Consider the following 22,463-nt stretch of genomic DNA (forward strand, 5'->3'; position numbering starts at 1 on the left):
ATGGTAATTTACCACCAAACCTTGGATCTGTTAATTCCTCGGTTTGAGAAACTAAATTTCACCCACCTCATAAGAGAGAAAAACAGGTTTGCAGATTCACTAGCAACTCTATCTTCTATGATAGACATCCCGTCCGGAGTCCGGATGCGTCCAGTCATTATCGATCAGAAGTTCGCGCCAGCATACAAGTCAATTTCTGCCATAGATGAGGTTCAAGACGGTAACCCCTGGTATTACGACATTTGGAACTTCTTGGAAAAGGAGACATATCCACTAGGGGCAAATGCCAAGGATAAGAGGGCTGTCAGAAGAATGGCTGCTCAGTTTGTCATCTGCGGAGGAAAGCTGTACAAAAGGGGTCATCTGGGAATGCATAAGCTCTATGTAGAAGCTGAAGAGTCGAAACGCCTGATGGAAGCCATCCATGGGGGGGAGTGCGGTGCACACATGAATGGAGTGATGCTGGCCAGAAAGATCCTCAGACAGGGCTACTACTGGTCAACCATGGAGGAGGATTGTATTAGCTTTGTTCGGCGATGCCATAAGTGTCAAATTCATGCAAACCGCATGAACATCCCGCCGTCAAAACTGTACAACATGACTTCGCCATGGCCTTTTTCAGTCTGGGGAATTGATGTGATCGGAGCTGTTACCCCGAAAGGGTCAAACGGGCATGAGTTTATCCTAGTAGCGATAGATTATTTCACAAAGTGGGTCGAGGTCCAATCATACGCGGTGTTGAAGGTGTCGCATGTTGCAAAGTTCATCAGAAACAACATCATCTGTGGCTACGGGGTGCCAAACGAGATAATTTCAGATAATGGTTCCCACTTCAAGAAAGAGGTGATAGACTTGTTGGAGAAATACAATATGGCTTTTCATAAGTCATCTACATACAGGCCGCAGACCAACGGAGCGGTTGAGGCCGCCAACAAGAATGTCAAGCATATACTACAGAAGATGGTGGAAACCTATCGAGATTGGCCAGACAAGCTGCCATTTGCTCTGTGGGGCTACAGGACTTCAATCAGAACTTCTACTGGAGCAACTCCATATTCATTGGTTTATGGAATGGAGGCTGTTCTACCCATTGAGATTGAGGTTCCATCGTTACGAGTATTGGCTGAATGCCAGATAGCCGAAGCAGATTGGCAGCAAAGCAGATTCGAAGAACTCATGCTTTTTGATGAAAGAAGACTGAAAGCACTGTACCACATCAAAGGCTATCAACGCAGAATTGCTCGGGCTTTCAACAAGAAGGTTAAGTCCAGGAATTTGAAAGAAGGAGATTTGGTGCTCAAAGACAACCGAGCTCCCATCCACGACCCAAGGGGCAAGTTCAAGCCTAACTGGACTGGTCCTTACATCATCAAAGCTATCTGGTCAGGTGGAGCTGTGGTTCTGATGGATCTAGATGGCTTGGAGTTCTCACAACCGATCAATATGGACAAGTTGAAGAAATATTATCCTTGAGAGGCTCGCTAGGCCGAAAACCCGAAAGGGCGACCTAGGCAAAATTCAGAGCACAAAAAATTAGAAAATATAAAAACTGAGCTCGCAAGGTCGAAAACCCGCAAAGGGCGGCCTTGGCAAAAGTTAGAGCGCAAAAGGAGAGTGAAAATACTCGAGTGAACCTGAGCCTGAACTACGTAAGGCTTGATTTCCATCTTTGGGATACGTAGGCAACTTCACCTTGAAGTTCAGTCATAAAATTTTCCCCGATCAACTCTGTCCATTTCGATCATCTCAGTCATCTTTATTCATCAGCATTTATTTCGATCTCCGGTACAGTGCTGTTCAAACTAGGGGCAACTTTTCGTTGCCGCGACGGTGCAAAGTTACTCAGACAAGGGGCAACTTTCCGTTGCCATTGCAGTGCCGCATTGTTCTTCAGACTAGGGGCAACTTTCCAGTTGCTGGGATCTGGGGTTGTGCATCTCAGTGACAGATTTCCGGCATGTCCAGTTCTGATCCACATCAAAAATGGTTTTGAAAAGTTTTAATAAAAGTTGATTTTGTTCAAATTAATCTTTTTACGACTTAGACCATTTTTGGACCAAAACGGAAAATTTTCAGTACCACAACTTTCAATTTCATTAATTTCAAAATAGAGTCCTCCTGCTCTTACATATATAATCGAGGTTGCTTTTTAGTACATTCATAAAGAAAACTTGAAAATGCTAAATAAGCAATAAATTTGGGGCATAGTTGAATCAAGTATCTCCGCGTCCCCTCCCGGAGCTGGACGGAGCATCTGATGCCAAGCTGGGCCCAACCTGCGCCTCCTCATTGAGCCAATCCCAGCACTCATCAGACAAAGTGCAACTGAAAGTAGAAGCAGGGGCCAGAAGCTCTCTAGTCCTCCATGCTGTGGCATATCGGGCAAGCTGTGCTCCCCGGATCGGGAAAGCGGCTGGGTACTCAATCCCCACCGGTGGGCAGGTCTGATCATGACCAAACTGACGTAGAAACCGGAATGGAAAATAGAATACGCAGTGGGTTAGACCAATCAACTGTATCCCAATCAGTCGGGACATACTGTAGCTCATTGTCGGGAGGTTGAGCCAAGGACAACGCCAAGCAATGTCGTCTGCGGATAAATTGCACATCCAATCGAACCACCACCTCTCGTCAAGAGCATTGACTAGGCGCTGTCGAAAGAAGTAGCCTCGAGCTGAATAGGCCGGGCAAGAGTCCACGACCTGCAATTTGTCCATTAACCATACCTAGGGGAGGGATGGAAAATGAGAGAATAAAGAATAGAGAGATGTACGATGAGAGAAAAGTAAGACAAGGGTTTTGTGAGAAAAACCGAGCCTGAGGGTCGAGTGATGTGAGCAAATATATATGTGAGGTCGGGTGGGAAACATTACCTGCAGCAGCAGTGGACTCCCAGCAAACCTGGTCGCCTCCCGGCGATAGACAGAATCTAAGCCCATCAATGTCTCGGCCAAGGTCATGGCAATACATCTCTTTCCTTCTCTCAAGCCTTGGGCGACTTCAATCAGGCGAATGCTAGCTCCGCCAAAGCCCGAGGAAAGCAAAAAGTGGGACAACAAACATAAGCAGAGAGCGTGTTGCCGGAAACCCTGCCAATAATGGTTGCTGCGGTCACCAGCGTCTGAAAAATGATGGATCAAGCCGAGGATGTCCAGCTCCCCACTGCAAATCAGAGATCGAGCGTCGTGCGCCGTGAGCCCACACATCCGCCCTAAAGCCTGAGCATGGCTAAAACGGAGCTGGGGCAAGATCAATTCAGAGCATTCAGACTCCATCAAAACCTGAAAATCTTCGAAAGTAGGACACATCTCTTGGCCGCCAAAACTGAAAACATGCGTCACTGGATTCCAGAACCTTGCCGCGGCATAGAGAAAAGGGAGATGTAGCTGAGTACGGCTCAGCGTGAATAGTGCATTCAAGCCGAAACCCCGGAAATTCAGCTTTTCCGAGCTATCCAGAGAAGAGATCCAAGACGTAACATTTTCTGCGAGAAACGCTTCCATCTTTGTCTAAAACTAAGATGAAATGAATGTTCCCGAAGTTGAGGCTTTTATAGAAGGAAAAACACTATTCACGGGGACACGTGTCAAAAATCTGGTGGCTGTAGGACTGAATGGCCGGCCAGCTACTTTTTCTGGCCGGCCGGCCATTTGCTTTTTGCATAAATGGCCGGCCAGCTGTCTCTCTCTACAAAAAATGGCCGGCCGGCTCCCAGGGATGGCTGGCAATGCTGTAGTGTATCTCTTTGGCCCTGTTTTACTCTTCGAGGGAAAGTTCCAAGCATTTCCATGCAACGGGAGAGTCGAAGGCCTTTATCTCCCTCTGTTTCGGATACGTTCCGATGCCCAGATTGTCAGAAGTACACTTTGTTGTTGTGGAGTTTTGTTTATCGAGTTGTTGTTTTGCTTATCGAGTTGTTTGTCGAGCGGACGTGTTTTGTGAGTCATTGCTCTCTGTTTAAGCAATTTTTGTTAAAGTCTTGTTTATTTGCGTTGTTGCATTTTGCTTATCGAGTTGTAAACTTGCTAAAGGTTCTGTTATATCTTAGTAAGTTGAGTTGCTTAGTTTGTTGCGTCGGTTCACTACCTGACTTGGTGATTGCACAAGGCACATTCCCATTTAATTTCATTTTTGTGCGGAATAAATTGATGTGATACGATGCTAAAAGTTTAAAATACAAACATCTTTTCAAAAGCTATTTCATTTCATCATGCTTTACAACAAACAAAGGTACAAGTTTTACAAAAAATAAAACTGCCTAATAATGTGCAAAGTGCTACAAACTACTAGCAAAAAGAAAAATAAAGCAGGAAATAGCAACATCAAAGTCCTCGGGAGCGGGAACGAGAAGCACGCCTCATCCTCTTTTGCGGGACAATCTCCACAGCATCATCATCATCTGAGTCGGAGCCGTCATTCTCAGGATCCCCCTCAGCCTCCTCTTCCTCCTCCCCGGCAGACGTCTCAAACTGACGATCGGTAGTCTCCTCCTCCTCCTCAGCATCCTTCTCCTCCTCATCAGGCTCCACCTCCACAACGTGAGCCCTACGTCTGCGGACAGGCCCCCCTCGAGCTCCTCGAAAAGGCCTAGATGGCCTGGCTCCTCGGGAAGGCCGAGATGACCCCGCCCCATGAAAAGGCTCAGAAGGCCCAGCTCCCCAATAAGGCCTAGGTGGCCTGGTCTGCGGCTGACCGGACCATGAAGGCATCTGAAAACAAAGAGTTCAATTCAAATACATCAGTCCAAATATATACATCAGATGCAGATACAAGCAAAGGATATATTGAAGTGGGTGCATGTAAATACAGTGTACAAGTGGGGTGTGTGTCAGATGTGCTCTACACAAGTAGTCTATCGATGCAGTAGAAATCAGCATGTCATCAGAAGTATGATAAATGCCAGAAAACTGAAGGGTACCTGAATGCCCGCAACAGACAACTGTGCCTCCCTGCGTAGGACCATGCCCTCGAGTGTGGCCACCAGTCCAACCACCTCCTCTATGTACCCTCGCGATGGCTGCAAAAATGAACTCATAATCATCAGTGAACAAATGAGTGTCTGAACATCTGAAATGATGAATGACAAAAGTGGAGCATACCGGCGGTGAGTCCGGATCAATGGCGTATCGATCACTGGGCATCGGAGGCTCTAGTGGAATCGGAGTCGGAGAGCTAGCCCCATACTGCCACGCCATCAACTCAGTAGGCATATCTGGCCATCCGAGATGAGGATGAATCGACGGAGTCGGAGGAAATGGTCTACTCCCACCTCTAGATGTACCGGCCCTGCTAGTAGAAGGGGCATCTGCAGCCCGAGCCTGAGCCTGGCCCGAGGATGACATACCGGCAGGCCTCATCATTGGGATACGAGCTTCCGTCAATGGAGGCATCAAATATATGTGACGGTAAGTGGCGTAGTCCCCTTCCGGAACATGTAATAAAGCATCACTGCCTAGCATGGCGCCGACTACCTCTGAGTAAGAGAGCCTGTCAGCGGTCCGCATACTGGCTGGGGGTACTGCGGGAGGATCCTGAGAAAGATATCCCCATACCTGGCGCAGAAAGCGCTCCCCCAGGAACCAGGCCCTGCCAACCGGCCCTTCAAGCAGGACCCTGTACTGGGAAATGCCCGACGCTCCAGTATACTGAAGTCGGGGACCATCGCCCAGGGACACCCAAGGCTGCCATGTAATCTGCGAATGATAAATGCATGAACTGATCAGAAATCGAGAATATACAGAGCAAATCAAAGACAAAAATGAAAAGAACTGAAAGTTCTGTGGTACCTCTGAATGTCGCACGGTGTCGAAGTACTGTCGCAGGCGAATGAGGGTCTCTCGAGGTCTAGGCCGGTGCGGGCCCTCGAATATCAATGAATATGGGGTCACGGGAATCCCTACCACCTCTAGCTCTGGGGCTAATGATGGGAAGTATACATATACCCATAGCTGAGAAAAGCAGTGCAGGATGTAAGTACGAAATGCTGAGGGCAAAATACAGACTGTAAAAGTGCGCCGTGTGTGCAATGTACAAGTAATGAAAAGCAGAAATGTAAATCAAGGGGACAGAAAGTACCTCCCAGGCTCTCCAGTAGCCGCCAAGCAAATCGCCCCGCCCGCGGGAGGTCGCGCTCATATAAAAGTAAAGGGTAGCCAAGCCAGCGCCACCCCAATCATATCGACGGACCTGTGATAGGTCAACTAGAGCGCTCAGCAAATATAGCCCAACTATGTTCCCTCTGTCGGCGAACAGGGTAGTCCCGAAGAGGAACATAAGAAAACCGCGAGCATACTGCTCCGTCTCCTCGGGACTCTCAAGCACCATCTCCGCCCGCCGGAAATGGGAGGAGAACCAAGTGTATCGGACTCTCCCAGAGACCCTGTCAACGGGTGGGCGAGCCCCCAGTAGATACATCCAGGCGGCCTCCCACTCGCCCATATCCTCATCATAGGGAATGGCCCAACCTCCTACATCAAGGCCAGTCAATACAGCGAAGTCGAGGGGCGTCATGGTCATATCCCCGGTAGCAGAGAAATGAAAGGAATTGGTGGTGTCCCACCATCTCTCTACCAAAGCTGCCATCAATGTCCTCCTGGCAGGACAACGTGACAACCCGACGCAGAAGGGCCCAAATCCTGCAAAATCTACCAAATCCCGGACACCCTCCGGCAGCTCGGCATACCAATCCCGCGCCATGGTCGAACCATATCCCCGCACACTGCAGGAACCACCCTGCATTCAGAATGGATACATGTGTCAATAATGAGATGAAATGGGTTGTGTGCCAATGAAATGAAATGGGCTGTGTGCCAATGAGATGAAATGGGCTGTATGCCAATAAAGTAAAATGGGCTGTGTGGCGATAAAATGAAATAAGCTACATGTTGTATCTACCTGGGCTGCGTGTTCAGAAAATTTGAAACTTGGGCTGTGTGTTCAACTTTCAGTTAAAATTGTGGGCTGCGTGTTCACTATCTACCTGGGCTGCGTGTTCAGAAAATTTGAAATTTGGGCTGCGTGTTCAACTTTCAGTTAAAATTGTGGGCTGCGTGTTCACTATCTACCTGGGCTGCGTGTTCAGAAAATTTGAAATTTGGGCTGCGTGTTCAACTTTCAGTTAAATTGTAGGCTGCGTGTTCACTATCTACCTGGGCTACGTGTTAAGAAAATTTAAAACTTGGGCTGCGTGTTCAACTTTCAGTTAAATTGTGGGCTGCGTGTTCACTATCTACCTGGGCTGCGTGTTCAGAAAATTTGAAACTTGGGCTGCGTGTTCAACTTTCAGTTAAAATTGTGGGCTGCGTGTTCACTATCTACCTGGGCTGCGTGTTCAGAAAATTTGAAACTTGGGCTGCGTGTTCAACTTTCAGTTAAATTGTGGGCTGCGTGTTCACTATCTACCTGGGCTGCGTGTTCAGAAAATTTGAAATTTGGGCTGCGTGTTCAACTTTCAGTTAAAATTGTGGGCTGCGTGTTCACTATCTACCTGGGCTGCGTGTTCAGAAAATTTGAAATTTGGGCTGCGTGTTCAACTTTCAGTTAAATTGTGGGCTGCGTGTTCACTATCTACCTGGGCTGCGTGTTCAGAAAATTTGAAATTTGGGCTGCGTGTTCAACTTTCAGTTAAAATTGTGGGCTGCGTGTTCACTATCTACCTGGGCTGCGTGTTCAGAAAATTTGAAACTTGGGCTGCGTGTTCAACTTTCAGTTAAATTGTGGGCTGCGTGTTCACTATCTACCTGGGCTGCGTGTTCAGAAAATTTGAAACTTGGGCTGCGTGTTCAACTTTCAGTTAAAATTGTGGGCTGCGTGTTCACTATCTACCTGGGCTGCGTGTTCAGAAAATTTGAAACTTGGCCTGCGTGTTCAACTTTCAGTTAAATTGTGGGCTGCGTGTTCACTATCTGCCTGGGCTGCGTGTTCAGAAAATTTGAAATTTGGGCTGCGTGTTCAACTTTCAGTTAAAATTGTGGGCTGCATGTTCACTATCTACCTGGGCTGCGTGTTCAGAAAATTTGAAATTTGGGCTGCGTGTTCAACTTTCAGTTAAATTGTGGGCTGCGTGTTCACTATCTACCTGAGCTGCGTGTTCAGAAAATTTGAAATTTGGGCTGCGTGTTCAACTTTTAGTTAAATTGTGGGCTGCGTGTTCATTATCTACCTGGGCTGCGTGTTCAGAAAATTTGAAATTTGGGCTGCGTGTTCAACTTTCAGTTAAATTGTGGGCTGCGTGTTCACTATCTATTTGGGCTGCGTGTTCAGAAAATTTACATTGTGGGCTGCGTGTTCACTATTTATCTGGGTTGTGTGTTCGGCAAGTCAGTGTTAGAGCCGTGTGTTCTAATGTGTACTGTGTGTTCGCAATTAATTAATGAGCCGAGTGTTCAGAAATTCGAGTGTTGAAACTACATGTTCAGGATGCAAGCAAAAGTACTATGTCATAAGCTAAACTGCTTGTTCAAGCATGGCGAGGGTGCGAAATGTAAAATACAGAAGATGAGGTAAATACCTCTCGGGCCTCGTGAGAGAGATGCTGCTCCGGCTCTCTGAGAAGCAGATCCGCTGGTGCTCGCTCATCAAAGCTGGTAAAGTGACGGAAGACAGTACGCTGGAGGACATGTGCTGACGGACGGTACCTCCCGGGAATAAATGATCGGGTCCTCGGGGGTAGAGTCATAGGATCGAAATCATCGCCGGCACCTGGAAAACCTCCGCCGTGAGGAGAATTGCCCGCAATTTCCAAAGGATCTGCAAAAAGGAGCAAAAATGAGCAAAATGGGCCAAAATTGGAAAAAGTCAACAAAAGTCAACTCTCGGGAAATGAAAAGTCAACAAAAGTCAACCCCCGAGAAAATATTCCAAATATTGAGACAAATTTACCTCAAGTGGTGAAAATGCAAAAAGAAGCTCCGAAGCCGAAATTTAATCCCTTCAAAGTGCTTGAAACTGAGTGTTTTTGCGAAAACAATTTGCGCAGGGCGTTGGAAAACGCGTGTGAAACTCAAAACTGGAGAGAAAAGCGTTGAAAGAGGCAAGAAATGAAGTGAGGCTCGGCTGCCTTTTATAGGCCTCAAGCCTTGGTTGAAGAGGCATGAAAAAAGAGGGAAAAAGACCGAAATGCCCCCGGAAAAAGGCCATGGCCGGCCGGCCCCTATTTCTAGCCGGCCAGCCATCTGCTTTTTGCAGAAATGGCCGGCCAGCCATTAGCTTTTGTGGAAATCGGTTGGCCACCTCCCCTTGGGAAGATAAACGGCCGGCCATCATTCCCACATGCTCACCTAGCTCTCTGTAAATTTTGAGGAAGATCGGAGTTCCCGGGACCTAAAAAAGTTCAAGAAAAGTACACTTCCGGTCGCGAAATTGCTCCGTCGGGACTTCAGCTTCAAGTTCTGACATATGTCTCATCATCACTCATCAAAATCAAAGTGTATCCTTTTTAAATGAGTTGTAACCTTCCAGGGAAGTAGATCGGAGACCGCGATTGAGTTACCTTCGCCGAAACACGCGTTTTCGTACTTGTTGTTTCATAACAAATAAACACCCTGATTCGTGCTCGTTTTGTAATATCGTGCACATTATCTTGCATTCTCATGAGCATACTTACCTTGTCATGTACATTTCTTGATATTGGCATACCTCTGTGTTTGAGCATGCGTTGTCACACATGTTCCATTCTTGCATTGCGATGCGTTCACTCACCGGCACTGCGTGTGTCGAACTTTCGGAATCACATCAAATATATGTTGTTAGCATATTGTACTTGTTGCAATTTCTCTCTTTTGCAGGCACGATATTGTATGTACGGTTCAATTGAGGCTGGTGCGACCAGACGAATCGCGCAGGTATCGTGTCTTCTTCGTGTGAGACGTAGCGGGGATTGAATAATCCTCCGCATTCTTAACTGCATGAAATGTAGTTGTTGCTTTGCATTCTTGCTTAAAACTGTTGCACCTATTTGCGAATACTTGCTTCATTACAGCTTGCTGCATTTGCACGATCCTTGGGTTACCTCCGGCTTTTTGCATATCATTTGCATTTTGCCCCCTGCCTGCGGGCATGCCTGCGGACGCATCTCTGTTTATCTTGTATGTTTGTCTAAGTCTTCGGCCTTGTCAAAAATGGGTCGTCTCTGGGCTTTGACATTCACTCCCGTCACTTGTGACTTCCGAGTTCTGTCAAAGAGGGGCAACTGTAGACACCCCATTTTTTACTGACCTTAAGACTCAGACGTCACCGATTGAGCGCTTGGTGATGCTGCATAATGTGCTTGTTCAGAAGTTTCGGAGTTGCGGCCGTGAGCCCTACCTCCGGACTTCCGAACCCTTTTCTGTGCCCTGTCTCGGTTTGCGAACCAGACTCGGTTTTCTCTGTTTCTTTTCCTGAGGGGAGGGAGAAGTCCTGTAAACTATCTCTCAATGTCCGTAGGCTACATTTGGTGGCCGTAGGCCATTTTACCCATTTCGGAGTCCGGTTCCCGGTTTCCGGAGCCGTCAGGCCGTGTGCCTCGGTTCGGGACCGCTTAACCATCTCTGTTTGCTCCGGTTTTTGGTATACCTCCTATTTTCTCCCTTTTGAGGGACACTGGGGGCTGAGAAACCCACTTCGAGGTCGAATACCATTTTCGGTGCTTAACAGCCCGTTTTCGAGACCCCGAACTGCGTGTTTTGGCACCGGAACATTCGTTTTGCAACGGTTTTTGCTCATTTTTGGCAGGTACCTCTGTTTTATCACGAGGAAGGTCACTGAAGGGTGGGAGGCCAGCAATTGTTGCAGCAGCCAGTTATCTCTCCTCCGGAGCCTCCCGGCGCCCGTTTTTCGCACTTCCGGGCTAATGTTGAATACCTTGGAGCTAGTGTTGCCAACTTTCAACCACATATCTGTGATCTACACATCTGGGAGGCCCGTAAAAGTTGGTGGCCGGCCATTAAGGTCACCTGACCCTTTTGACCCCTTTCTTCCGGGCTAATGTTGAACCCGTTGGACCTTTTTTCTCGAACTTTGAACCACATATCTGTGATGTACACACCTGAGAGGCCCCTAAAAGTTCATGGCCGGCCAGTAATTCAACTTGACCCTTTTGACCCCCTCTTTCTGAGCCAATGTTGAACCCCTTGGACCCACTTTCTCAGACTTTTAACCACATGGTTGTGTTGTACACACAGAGGAGTACCTCCCCAGTAGCTGGCCGGCTAGAAAATCACATTGACCCTTTTGACCCCTAGCCGGCCGGCTAGGTGGTGTGGCCGGCCGGCCACCTCCAACAAAAGTGAGAGGTCGGCCGTGTTCTTCTCACTGTGCACTTTACAGCTGTGGGGCAATATCCCCCAGATATTTTCTGTATCCGGGGGATATTTTGTGGGGGAGTTTTACTCTCCTTTTCCCCCACCTTTACACCCCCTTTTGAGCCCTTATAACCAGCTGGTGGCCTTCTTTGTTGGGGTTAGAAGAACTCCTCTTCAAGCTTCCATAGCCAACTCCATCTTCTTCCTTCTCAATTCTTCAAAAAACCCTAAGTCCCTAACCTTCATTCCTTCTACACCACCAAGCTCTACCACCACCATCTCATTTCCAGCAACAAGGAAGGATTCTTGAAGGCTAAAGAAGCTGCAAATCCATCCAAGAAGCAACAAAAGTTTGAATCTTCAAGGGTAAGTAACACTTTTACCCTTTTGACCCTTTTTCTTGATTTATTTCTAAGCCCCACTTATTTTGGGTTTCAAGCTCCGGACCTAACTGAAAAGGGCCATCTTTTGAGCTCATCTTCACTTTTCATTAAGGGCTCAACCCTGTTTGAGCCCTCCATCACACACTTGCTTCATTGACCCTCTTGTATGTCATAGTTTTGCATGCTATTTTTGACCCATGAGAAATTTATTTTCGAGCATGTTGTAAACTGATATGAGGCTTATTTTGAGCCCCTATTCAACATTGAAGAAGGGCTCAACATCATTTGGGACTTCCATGATATACCTACCTTTATACTCCTCTTTTCTTCCCCATTCTTGCATGCAATGGCAGCCTACCAGGCTTTCGGTTTTGGCCATTTTACAGTTCTGAAAAAGTGTTTATTTTAGTCCATTCTTCATGTTTTGTTTAGGGTCTTTCATGGTTTGAGGCCCCCATAAGCCACTTCATGTTATATCTCACTTTTGGTTCGTTTTCTTGCATGTTTAGTTAGCCTACCATGCTTTTGTTTTCAGCCATTTTACAGGCCTAGAGATAGTCTTATTTTGGCCTATGCTTCATGTTTCATTCACACTTTTTTTTTGTTTGGTGATTATTTGGTATACTTCATGTTTTAGCACCTTTTGAGCCTTGTTTTGCATCACATTTTTAGCATATTTGTATACTGATTTTGAGGCTTCCATATACTGTAAATGTTCATATTTTTGGTCCATCTTCAGTGTTGTAGAAGGAAATTTTTTAGTTTGGGTTTTTCTTATATTACTTGCTTCAATAACCCTCGAAAATACCGTTTTCATGCATGCCATTTTTGCCATATCTATGCTTGCTGTTTGGCCATGTTTATAACTGTGAAAGTGCATATTTTGGGACTGTCTAGCTTCTGTCTTTGCATTGCATGTCCATATTGTGCATGTTTAGCATAGCTATAGGCCATTTCGGGTGCCTAATGTTGCATTTCGGGGCATTTCCTTGCATTTCATGTCATTTCACCTCATTTCGGGACTGTTTTCCCCCATATTTTGTTGCTGAAATTCCATTAGTATGCTTGCATATCATTTTTGCCATGTTTCATCATATTTTATCACCGCCTCGGTTTGCGTGCCCGTGTGCACGCATTTCGAGGCACCTCTTTTTTATCCGCCGGCATCCTATGTGAGTGTGGCTGAGGCTCACTCATGTTGGTATAAGCCCATTTGTCATTTCCAGGTCATTTGCATTGCATTTGTCATCGCCTCGGTTTGCGTGCCCGTGTGCACGCATTTCGAGGCACCTCATTTTTATCCGCCGGCATCCTATGTGAGTGTGGCTGAGGCTCACCAATGTTGGTATAAGCCCATTTGTCATTTCCATGTCATTTGCATTGCGTATGCCATTGCCTCGGCTTGCGTGCCCGAGTGCACGCATTTCGAGGCACTTCATTTTCACCTACCGGCATCCCATGTGAGTGTGGCTGAGGCTCACTCATGTTGGTGTAAGTCCATATCATGTTTTCATGTCATTTCATCATATTTTATCACCACCTCGGTTTGCGTGCCCGCGTGCACGCATTTCGAGATACATATCATCGCCTCAGTTTGCGTGCCCGCGTGCACGCATTTCGAGACACACATATCATCGCCTCGGTTTGCGTGCCCGCGTGCACGCATTTCGAGACACATATCATCGCCTTGGTTTGCGTGCCCGTGTGCACGCATTTCGAGGCACCTCATTTTCAGCATTCTGTCATTTTCTCGGTTCGCGTGCCCGCGTGCACGTATTTCGAGGCATGTCATTCTACAGCATTCTGTATGTTAGGATTGTATCTTAGTTGCATTTCATGCATATCATGTGTATTGCATCATGTTCGAAATAGGAGTTAGTCCGAGCACGGGAAATGAGGTACATTTCGTACTCCGAGTGACGGAATGTGTCTCAATTCCCCAGTCGCCGACACTCCGGATTATCCATGATGGAGTTAGGTTTTAGCTGTAGTTTCATCTGCATTCATCCTATATTGAGTTGTGCATTTCGATTCCTCGGCCATCATGCCTCGATATGCATGATTGGTGGAACGAGGATCGAGACATGCATATATCTGTGCAAATACATTGCTATGCCCCTTTTCTGCTCTCTGTTGCAGCAAAACGAGGAATTAGCAACTTTCTGGAACTTAGCGCGCATTTCAAGAACAGGTGTAAACAGAGGCTAATTGGGGCATTCCGGTGGATTTCCGCGCAAGACAATCCGGACATGCATCATCCATCAGAAGCAAGACAGTCCTTGGCTTGCACGCCAGTTTTACTTGCTTTCTTAGTTAATTCATTAATTAATTAGGAATTTGTATATTTCGGGACTGTAATATTCTTTTATTCGGAACTGAAATACTTGGACTGTATATTTATTCGGACCCTTCGAGTGAGGGCACAATTGTAATAAGTGTGGGTGAGTGTGTTGTATGTCTTCCAACCCCACGTCTTTCTTCCCTTTTATTTATCCGCTTTTGATGGTTAGATTAGGGCATGTTTAAATTAGCATACAGTATGACAGCATGTTTGCATCATTCATATGTATTGCATGCACCGGGCTCGGCGCATCATTCTAACTGCATTTGTACTTCAATTCCAAGTTGAATACATGATAGTTGTAACATTTCATATGTCATCTTAGAATAGCCGAGCCTGCTATAGTTGCATTTTGTATGTGTTGCATTAGGCATTTCTGTATACTTAGGATTCATGCATGATTTCTAACAAGTGTCTTTTTTTTTTGGCTTGGAGTACTCGGTAAGCTTTATGCTTTAGCATCCTTGCATGCGTGTGAGTGCTACCATGAATAGCATGCTTACCATGAGGCTAATTGCTTATATGATATATCTGTCTGAATGCCTGTGGGTGGAGGTGGGGTTATCTGAATTGGAATAATTCATGAAATGTTTTGTTCCAATTCCGACGATCCAGTCTATACTTATTTGCTGTACGCATCACATAGTAACCTAGGCTAATAAACCGGAATAAGAACTCACAATGTTTTCAAAAATTGATATCATGGTTAGTAGAGGCCGATCTTTGATCGGGCGAGCGGGGGTGCTCACGAAGTGACCTTCCCCAATCGTACCCAAGTTCCCGAGCCGAGGCAACTTTGGTGATGACGAACACGTGGCCTTAGGCAACGAGTCAGGGTTTCCTAAATTTCCCAAAATAAAATATTTAGGTGGCGACTCTGTATCTGGCAAAGCAATCCATGTTTGGCACTTCTTTCAAAAATCTGTTTTCTCAAAACGATTTGCCGGATTTGGACTCTTTGGTTCAGATTTAGAACCGTGACTACAAATCGAGTCCGAGCTGTAGCGAGGTCCCCCGCGGGCTTGTTACACCTAGCTTGCAAATTCTTCAAACTTGTCTACTGCAGAATTTGAGGCCCAATACTATGAGAAGCAACTTCATTTCGACAAAGTTTCTAGCGAACATGAACAGTTGTCTGCTTCAATTATCAAGTCGAATGAGCACATTGCGGGTCTTAATCAAAGGATTATTCAAACTAAAGAATTACTCAAACAACTTGAAGAGGAATTGTCATCCACCCAAGCGGAGCATGCATCATTTACGCGTGATTTTGCACAAGCTTCTGAGGGTGTTTCTAAATCAGAAGAAGATGTTCAATCTGCTCTAAATGTTTTGAGCCAGCACAAGAAGAAGAATGGAGAACACAGTGTTGTGGAACGTGCTTTTGAAAGGGCTAAGGCTTCTCTTAATGAATGAATGTACTTTTATTTTGTTATTCATTCGAACATAATGTATTTATGAAATTTCGCTCAGTGACAAATTTATTTGTTATATGAAATTTCTCAATATAATACATTGATATTTCTTATTTTAGCCTTTTACAGTTTATACTCTTGCGGACCATGAGTATCCAATGTTTTACCACCTTAGATTTCGGTGGGGTATTTTAGCAATTTAACCACATACAATACCGTTGGTGGCCTTCAACTTATGTTTGGCCATACATAGTTTATACTCTTGCGGGCCAAGAGTATCTAATGTTTTACTACCTTAGATTTCGGTGGGGTATTTTAACAATTTAACCACATACAATACTGTTGGTAGGCTTCGATTTATGTTTGGCCATACACAGTTTATACTCTTGCGGGCCAGAGGTATCCAATGTTTTACCACCTTAGATTTCGGTGGGGTATTTTAGCAGTTTAACCACATACAATACCGTTGGTGGGCTTCGACTTATGTTTGGCCGTACACAGTTTATACTCTTGCGGGCTAGGAGTATCCAATGTTTTACCACCTTAGATTTCGGTGGGGTATTTTAGCAGTTTAACCACATACAATACCGTTGGTGGGCTTCGACTTATATTTGGTCGTACACAGTTTATACTTTTGTGGGTCAGGAATATCCAATGTTTTACCACCTTAGATTTCGGTGGGATATTTTAACAGTTTAATCACATACAATACCGTTGGTGGGCTTTGACTTATGTTTGGCCGTACACAGTTTATACTCTTGCGGGCCTGGAGTATCCAATGTTTTACCACCTTAAATTTTGGTGGGGTATTTTAGCAGTTTAACCACATACAATACCGTTGGTGGGCTTTTTATTTATTTTATTTTTTTGGTGCCCTCACTTTTGCCTAGGCCACCCTTTTGGGTTTTCAACCTAGCAGGCTTATTCTTATTTTTGCCTAGACTGCTTTTTCGGGTTTTCAATCTAGCGAGGTTTTTTTTTTTTTTGCCCTAACTTTTGCCTAGGCTACCCTTTCAGATTTTCAACCTAGCGGGCATTCTTAAGGGTAATATCTCTTCAAGAACCTTGCATTGGTCGGGGGAATGATTCTGTCGCTATCCATTGTTATCAACAAACAGGCCCCATTAGAATAAACCTTCTCAATCATATAAGGTCCTTCCCATTTGGGCTCAAGCTTTCCTTTGGTTCTTCATGAGATTACTATGGGTGTTCTAACCATTAGTACCAAGCCTCATTTTTTAAAGGAGCAGAGCCTTACCATTTTATTGAATGCATTTGCCATCCTTTGTTGGTAGATCTCCAAGTTCTGTTGAGCATACAACCTTTTTTCATCTAGGGTCTCAAGCTCAGCCAACCTCACTCTTGCACCTTCATCTTCTGTTAAGGACTCTTGTATTGCCACTCGCAATGATGGTATTTGAACCTCAAGTGGTAACATTGTTTCTCCTCCAAAAACCAACGAATAAGGGGTTGCTTGAGTAGGAGTTCTGTGCAAAGTCCAATAAGCCCACAAAGCTTCTTGTAACTTTTCGTGCCAAGTTCTTTTGTTCTTATCCACCATCTTCTTGAGAATTTTGCACAATGTTTTGTTGAAAGCTTCTGCCAAACCATTGGCAAGTGCATGATATCTTGATGAATGGTTGTTTTTGATTTGTACTTGGCAAATAACTTGTTCAAAGCATCACTCCTGAATGGTTGTCCATTATTCATGATGACACTTTTTGGAATTCTGAACCTATGAGTGATATGGGTTCAGATGAACTCAGAGACAACTGTGCTTTTTATATCCTTTAAAGCCATGACCTCTGCCTATTTTGAGAAATAGTCAGTCACAATTAGGATGTATCAATATCCTGCTGAAGATGGAGTTACAAAAGGACCAATAATGTCCATACCCCATGCTGTAAATTGCCAAGAACAATTTGTTAAATATAAAGGCTCTGGGGGTTGGTGGAGAAAGTTCCCATGGAATTGGCAGACTTGGCATCTTCAAGCATAATCTATGTAATCTGCAATCATAGTCGGCCAATAGTATCCCAACCGTTTTAGTTACATATGTAATTTAGGACCACTTTGGTGTGCCCCACATACACCCGCATGTACTTCTACCATTACCTCTTGAATACGTTCCTTGGTTATACATCACATGTACATTCCATCCAATCACCTTTTGTATAACCCGTCTTTCCACAAGACGAATTTGGTAGCCCTGCGTCTCACTTCAATTTTTTATACTTTATCTTCAGGTAGCCTACCATGTTGAAGGTAAGTTATGAATGGTTCTCGCCAATCCTCATCGCTTTCTCCTTTCTTGGTAACGACCAAGATTGGAACCAAGTCAGAAACCTATTTTAAAGGTTGTAACACCCTTCTTTCGCCTACTATGATAGTAATTGTTTTGCTATCTGGTAGGGTGAGTGATGCAGCCAAACTTGCTACTGAATCAGCTCAACTATTTGCTCTTTTCTTCACATGGAAAATATGTGTTTTCCTGAATTGTGAAAGCAATTGATTAGCCCTTTCATGATAAGAGATGGGATTTATTTTCTTGACAATGTAATCTCTACAAAGTTGCTGTACTACCAGTTCTGGATCTCCATAAATTAGGAGTTTTTTAATAGGAATTTGTAATGCCAATTCTAATCCAGCAATTACAGCTTTATAGCCTGCCTCATTATTGGAGCATTCTTCACTTAAGGCGAAAGAATGGGTGATTATAGCATTGTCTGGAGTCATAAGCACAATTCCAATTCCGGCTTTATTGTTTTTAGGATTTTCTTGCTTCTTGCCATCTGGACTCCTTGAAGCTCCATCAAAATACATCTTCCATCCTTTCTGGATTTCTACTTGCATAACCTCTTCATCTGGTAAATTAGTTACTAGAGGTGAGTCATCTGGTATATGATGTGCTGCCAAAAAATCTACTAGAGCCTGCCCCTTTATGGCTCTTTAGGAAACATATTCAATTGTGAATTGTTAGAGAATTACAACCCACTTTGCAATTTTCCCTGAAAGTACGGGCTGCGAAAGTATATATTTCAAGGGGTCTACTCTTAATATCAACTTGACTTCGTGTTCCAAGACATAGTGCTTTAATTTTTGCAAGGTGAACACCAAGGCAAGACATGTCTTTTTGATAGAAGAATAATTGACTTCTGCCCCAACCAGAGTACGACTCAAGAAATACAAGGCATTTTCTTTCCCCTACTCATTGTGTTTTGCCAACAGTGCCCCTAACGAACCATCTAGGGTTGTTATGTACAATAAGAGTGGCTTCCCTTTTATTGGGCTCATGAGTGTTGGAGGCTTCAAAAGATACTCCTTAATACTATTAAACGCATTTTGGCACTGCTGATCCCATTCAAATGGAACACCATTTTTCATCAATCTTGAGAATGGCAAGCATCGACCTGCCAAGTTAGAAATAAATCTTTTGATATAGGCCAATCTCCCTTGCAGCCCCTTCAATTCCCTTAAATTTCGCGGAGGAGGCATTTCAACAATGGATTTAATCTTGGTAGGGTCAATTTTAATCCCTTTGTTTCGAACCACAAACCTAGAAATTTTCCTGAGGAAACTCCAAATGCACATTTTAGTGGGTTCATCTTGAGTTTGTATCTCCTCAAACGTTCAAAGATTCATCTCAAATCTTCCACATGGTTTTCCTTTTCCTTTTCCTTTTCCTTTGTCTTGATGACAAGATCATCAATATAGCATTCGATGGTGTCATGGAGCATACCACCAAAACTTACAGTCTTCGCCCATTGATACGTGGCCCCAACATTTTTCAAGCCAAAGGGCAGTACCTTATAGCAAAAGACTCCTCTCGAAGTCCTGAATGTAGTCATTTCCTTATCTTCAGGTGCCATTCAGAATTTGATTGTATCCTGAGTATCCATCCATAAAAGACAGGGCTTCATACCCAGTAGTTGCATCTACAAGAAGTTCAGTGATGCGAAAGGGAAAGTCATCTTTAGGACAAGCCTCATTGAGATCACGAAAATCAATGCAAACCCTAATTTGACTATTCTTTTTCTTGACCAGCACTAGGTTTGGTAGCCAGGTTGGATATTTGACTTCCCTGATGAATCCTACATTAATAAGCTTGTCGACTTCAATTTCAATTTGGGCTGTAAGCTCTGGTCGAGTTCGCCGGTGAGGTTGTTTAACTGGTCGTTTCTTAGGGTGAATTGCAAGCTTATGGACTGCAATCTTTGGATTAAGACTAGGCATCTCACTGTAGTTCCATGTGAATATGTCGTGATACTCCCTTAAGAAGGAAATATATTGCTGAGCTTCTTCTTTCCTTAAATTTGCACTAATGAAAGTTGGTTTGTTCTCTCCTTCATCACCTAGATTTACCTCACGAAGGTCATCCACAGTGGCTTGGCCTCCTCCTTCAAATTCTGTTGGTGCAGGTTGAACTTCATCTTGGTCAACATCTTCCAACACATCTTGAGTGATAGCCATGTTTACTGGAAATTTTTCATCATCTCCTCGATAACCTAACCCTTCTGTTCTGGTGGTGATAATACCGCCTTGCTGGATAGCCTACCTATGCAAAGGTGTTAATGCAAAGTCAAAGGGTGTCATTGTTCCTGTTGGTATTTTTTTAGGATCTAAACCAACTTTTACCAACATCTATGTAATTTCTGCAGTGAAGGTAGGCTTTTCAAAACTTGAGATGTTTTCTTCTGGCACTTGTTCAACTTTCACTCTCTGTTCAACATCTCCAAGTGAGTGGAATATGATGGGTTTCGACCCTTTTCCTTTAGGAGGGACCACGATCTTATTATATTTCTCCACATAGGTGCATTCTGTCCTCCTTAATGGCAACGTGAACTCACCATTTAGATCTAAAATTAGATTTATTGGGGCTAGAGCATTTGCCCTCGGTTTCCTTTCAGACTTTGGTATATATTGAAAATTTCTTTTTGTCGAAACTGGAGTAGACTCTATAGCGTCTTTGACATTTGGAGTATCTTCAGAATTTTTCACATCTTTTCCCTTTCTTTGTGAAATCTTTGTATAGAAGCGAGTATCAGCATAATAGACCTCTACTTCTCCAAATGGATCATTGTCAGCCACAGTTATCCTCTATTTTTTGGGTGAAGGCAACGGGTACTTCATACATTGGTGATAAGTTGATGGTGCTGCACGATGATTATGCATCCATGGTCTCCCAAGCAAAGCATTGTAGGAGGTGTCTACATCAATGACCAAAAACTTAGTGTTTTTTTCAATATCCCCAAACTTGGTTTGCAATTCGATCTTCCTCATTGGGAGTTGTTCATTTTGATAAAATCCTTGAATGACCAGACGACTTGGCTGAAGTTGTGAAATTCGAGTCCCTAATAAGTTTAAGGCCCTCTGAGGTAGGAGGTTTACCACAGATCCTCAATTAACCAGAATTCGAGAAATTTTCACATCATGGATAAGCCCAGTGATAAACAAAGGCCAATTATGGTCTGTCATTTTAGCACACATGTCATTGTCACCTAAGGTTACCATAGCCATGCATGTAGTTGTCTTCTCTTGATTTTTACCCTCGATTTCTTTGTGCAAATCCTCTAGCTTGGACATGGCATATATTAAAGACTTTCAAAGCTCTGGAGACATTTTCAGTGCATCATATACGCTCAACAATGCTGGAATTTTCTTTAGATGATCCAATACATCATATTTCACTTGCTCTTCCTCCAACAAAACATGTGGAACTTCTAACATTTAAGGGTCCTAAGGATTTCGTAATTTCCACCGGTAGGTCAAGTAAGTTTGGTACACTTCAGCAACTGCATTTTCATTGACCTCAACTTCTTTTGTTCCATCACTTATTTGGACCATGTTAACTGGTCCAGCTGCAGGGTGATCATCATCATTAGTCACTTCTCCATCTTCCTAGAATTACATTCTTCTTCCATTTCTTAGATACCGAGAGTCATGCCTATAAGAGAATTAGGATTCCACAAAATCGTTCTTCATGGCCTCCCAACTAGGCGCCACGATCCCTTCGAGGGAGCAATACTAGTCAAAGTCGATCCTTTCCAAGGAAAGAGGGAATTGTTTTAGGCAAAATGCTTGATTCTGAGATGTTTCCCCACACTGTTTCAAAAAAAGCCTAATATGTTTTTGAGGATCTCCATACCCCTTATATAGAACAAACTTTGGAAGTTCGTATCCTTTCAATGGTGTTTGCTCTACCCATGAAGGGAACAAATGCTTTGGGCGATAAGTGCCCATCTCTCGAAGATTAAGGGTAGTTTCAATCTTCTTCTCAATTGTGCCTTCTATGAAATCATATGTTTGAGAAGAAGTACTCTTGTTCTCCAAATGTTCTGACATCTTGATTTTTATTGGCCATGGTTTATAAAATGTCCTATAGAATCGATCAACCATGGTGTCCCAATCTGGGATTGAATTAAGTGGCAGGCTGAAGTACCAATCTGCTGCCCACCCTTCCAAAGAAAGAATGAACTGTCATAGAAGTAATGACTGGCTTTTTACTGTGCTTCCACATTGTGCAAGGAAACGAACCAAATAGAGCCTTGGACAATCTATCCCATTATATAAGGGAAAATGAGGTACTATATATCCTCGTGGGAACTGAACCCATTCAACCCAATTAGGGAAAGGGTGTCCAGAAATTTGATTTCTTTCAACAATCAAGTTTTGATGGGCTTCAAAACCCTCATCTTTTAAAGAGATTGTTACTTTTGCCTGATGTTCCACTTCCCTTCTAGCTTCAATTTTTACTTTCTCATCATCACCTGCACTGCGAATGATACGTATTTCTCGCTCTTCAAAATTTACATCCATGGTGATGACATTACAAGGAAAGTCAAAGTGGTCACTTGATACACTTTCTCCATCGTATGTCCTGGCTGGATATGTGTATAGTGAACTATCTGGAGAAAAGTTAAGTTCTCAATCTTCATTAGGATCCTCAATTTGAGATGACTTTGCTTGTTTATTTGAATGCTTCCATACTTCATCATTTGACCTACACCTGCCATTCACCTCATCATCCTTGAAGTGTATTCAT

The 22,463-nt window shown here is 44.1% G+C and overlaps 1 protein-coding gene across 1 annotated transcript; it reads right to left on the reverse strand.

Annotated features, from left to right (window-relative positions):
• Window positions 1–17,173: 17,173 nt before the first annotated feature.
• LOC145796042 (uncharacterized) lies at window positions 17,174–19,186 on the reverse strand. Its single transcript, XM_082881019.1, has 5 exons — window positions 19,174–19,186; window positions 18,684–18,831; window positions 18,005–18,368; window positions 17,317–17,322; window positions 17,174–17,230 (listed from the first exon to the last, which is right to left on the reverse strand). Exons 1-5 carry the CDS (start codon window positions 19,184–19,186, stop codon window positions 17,174–17,176), a joined length of 588 nt encoding a protein of 195 aa, XP_082737145.1.
• Window positions 19,187–22,463: the final 3,277 nt, after the last annotated feature.

Source organism: Camellia sinensis, chromosome 7 (genome assembly GCF_055761805.1).
Source record: "Camellia sinensis isolate YWXY chromosome 7, ASM5576180v1, whole genome shotgun sequence".
Lineage (NCBI taxonomy): Eukaryota > Viridiplantae > Streptophyta > Magnoliopsida > Ericales > Theaceae > Camellia > Camellia sinensis.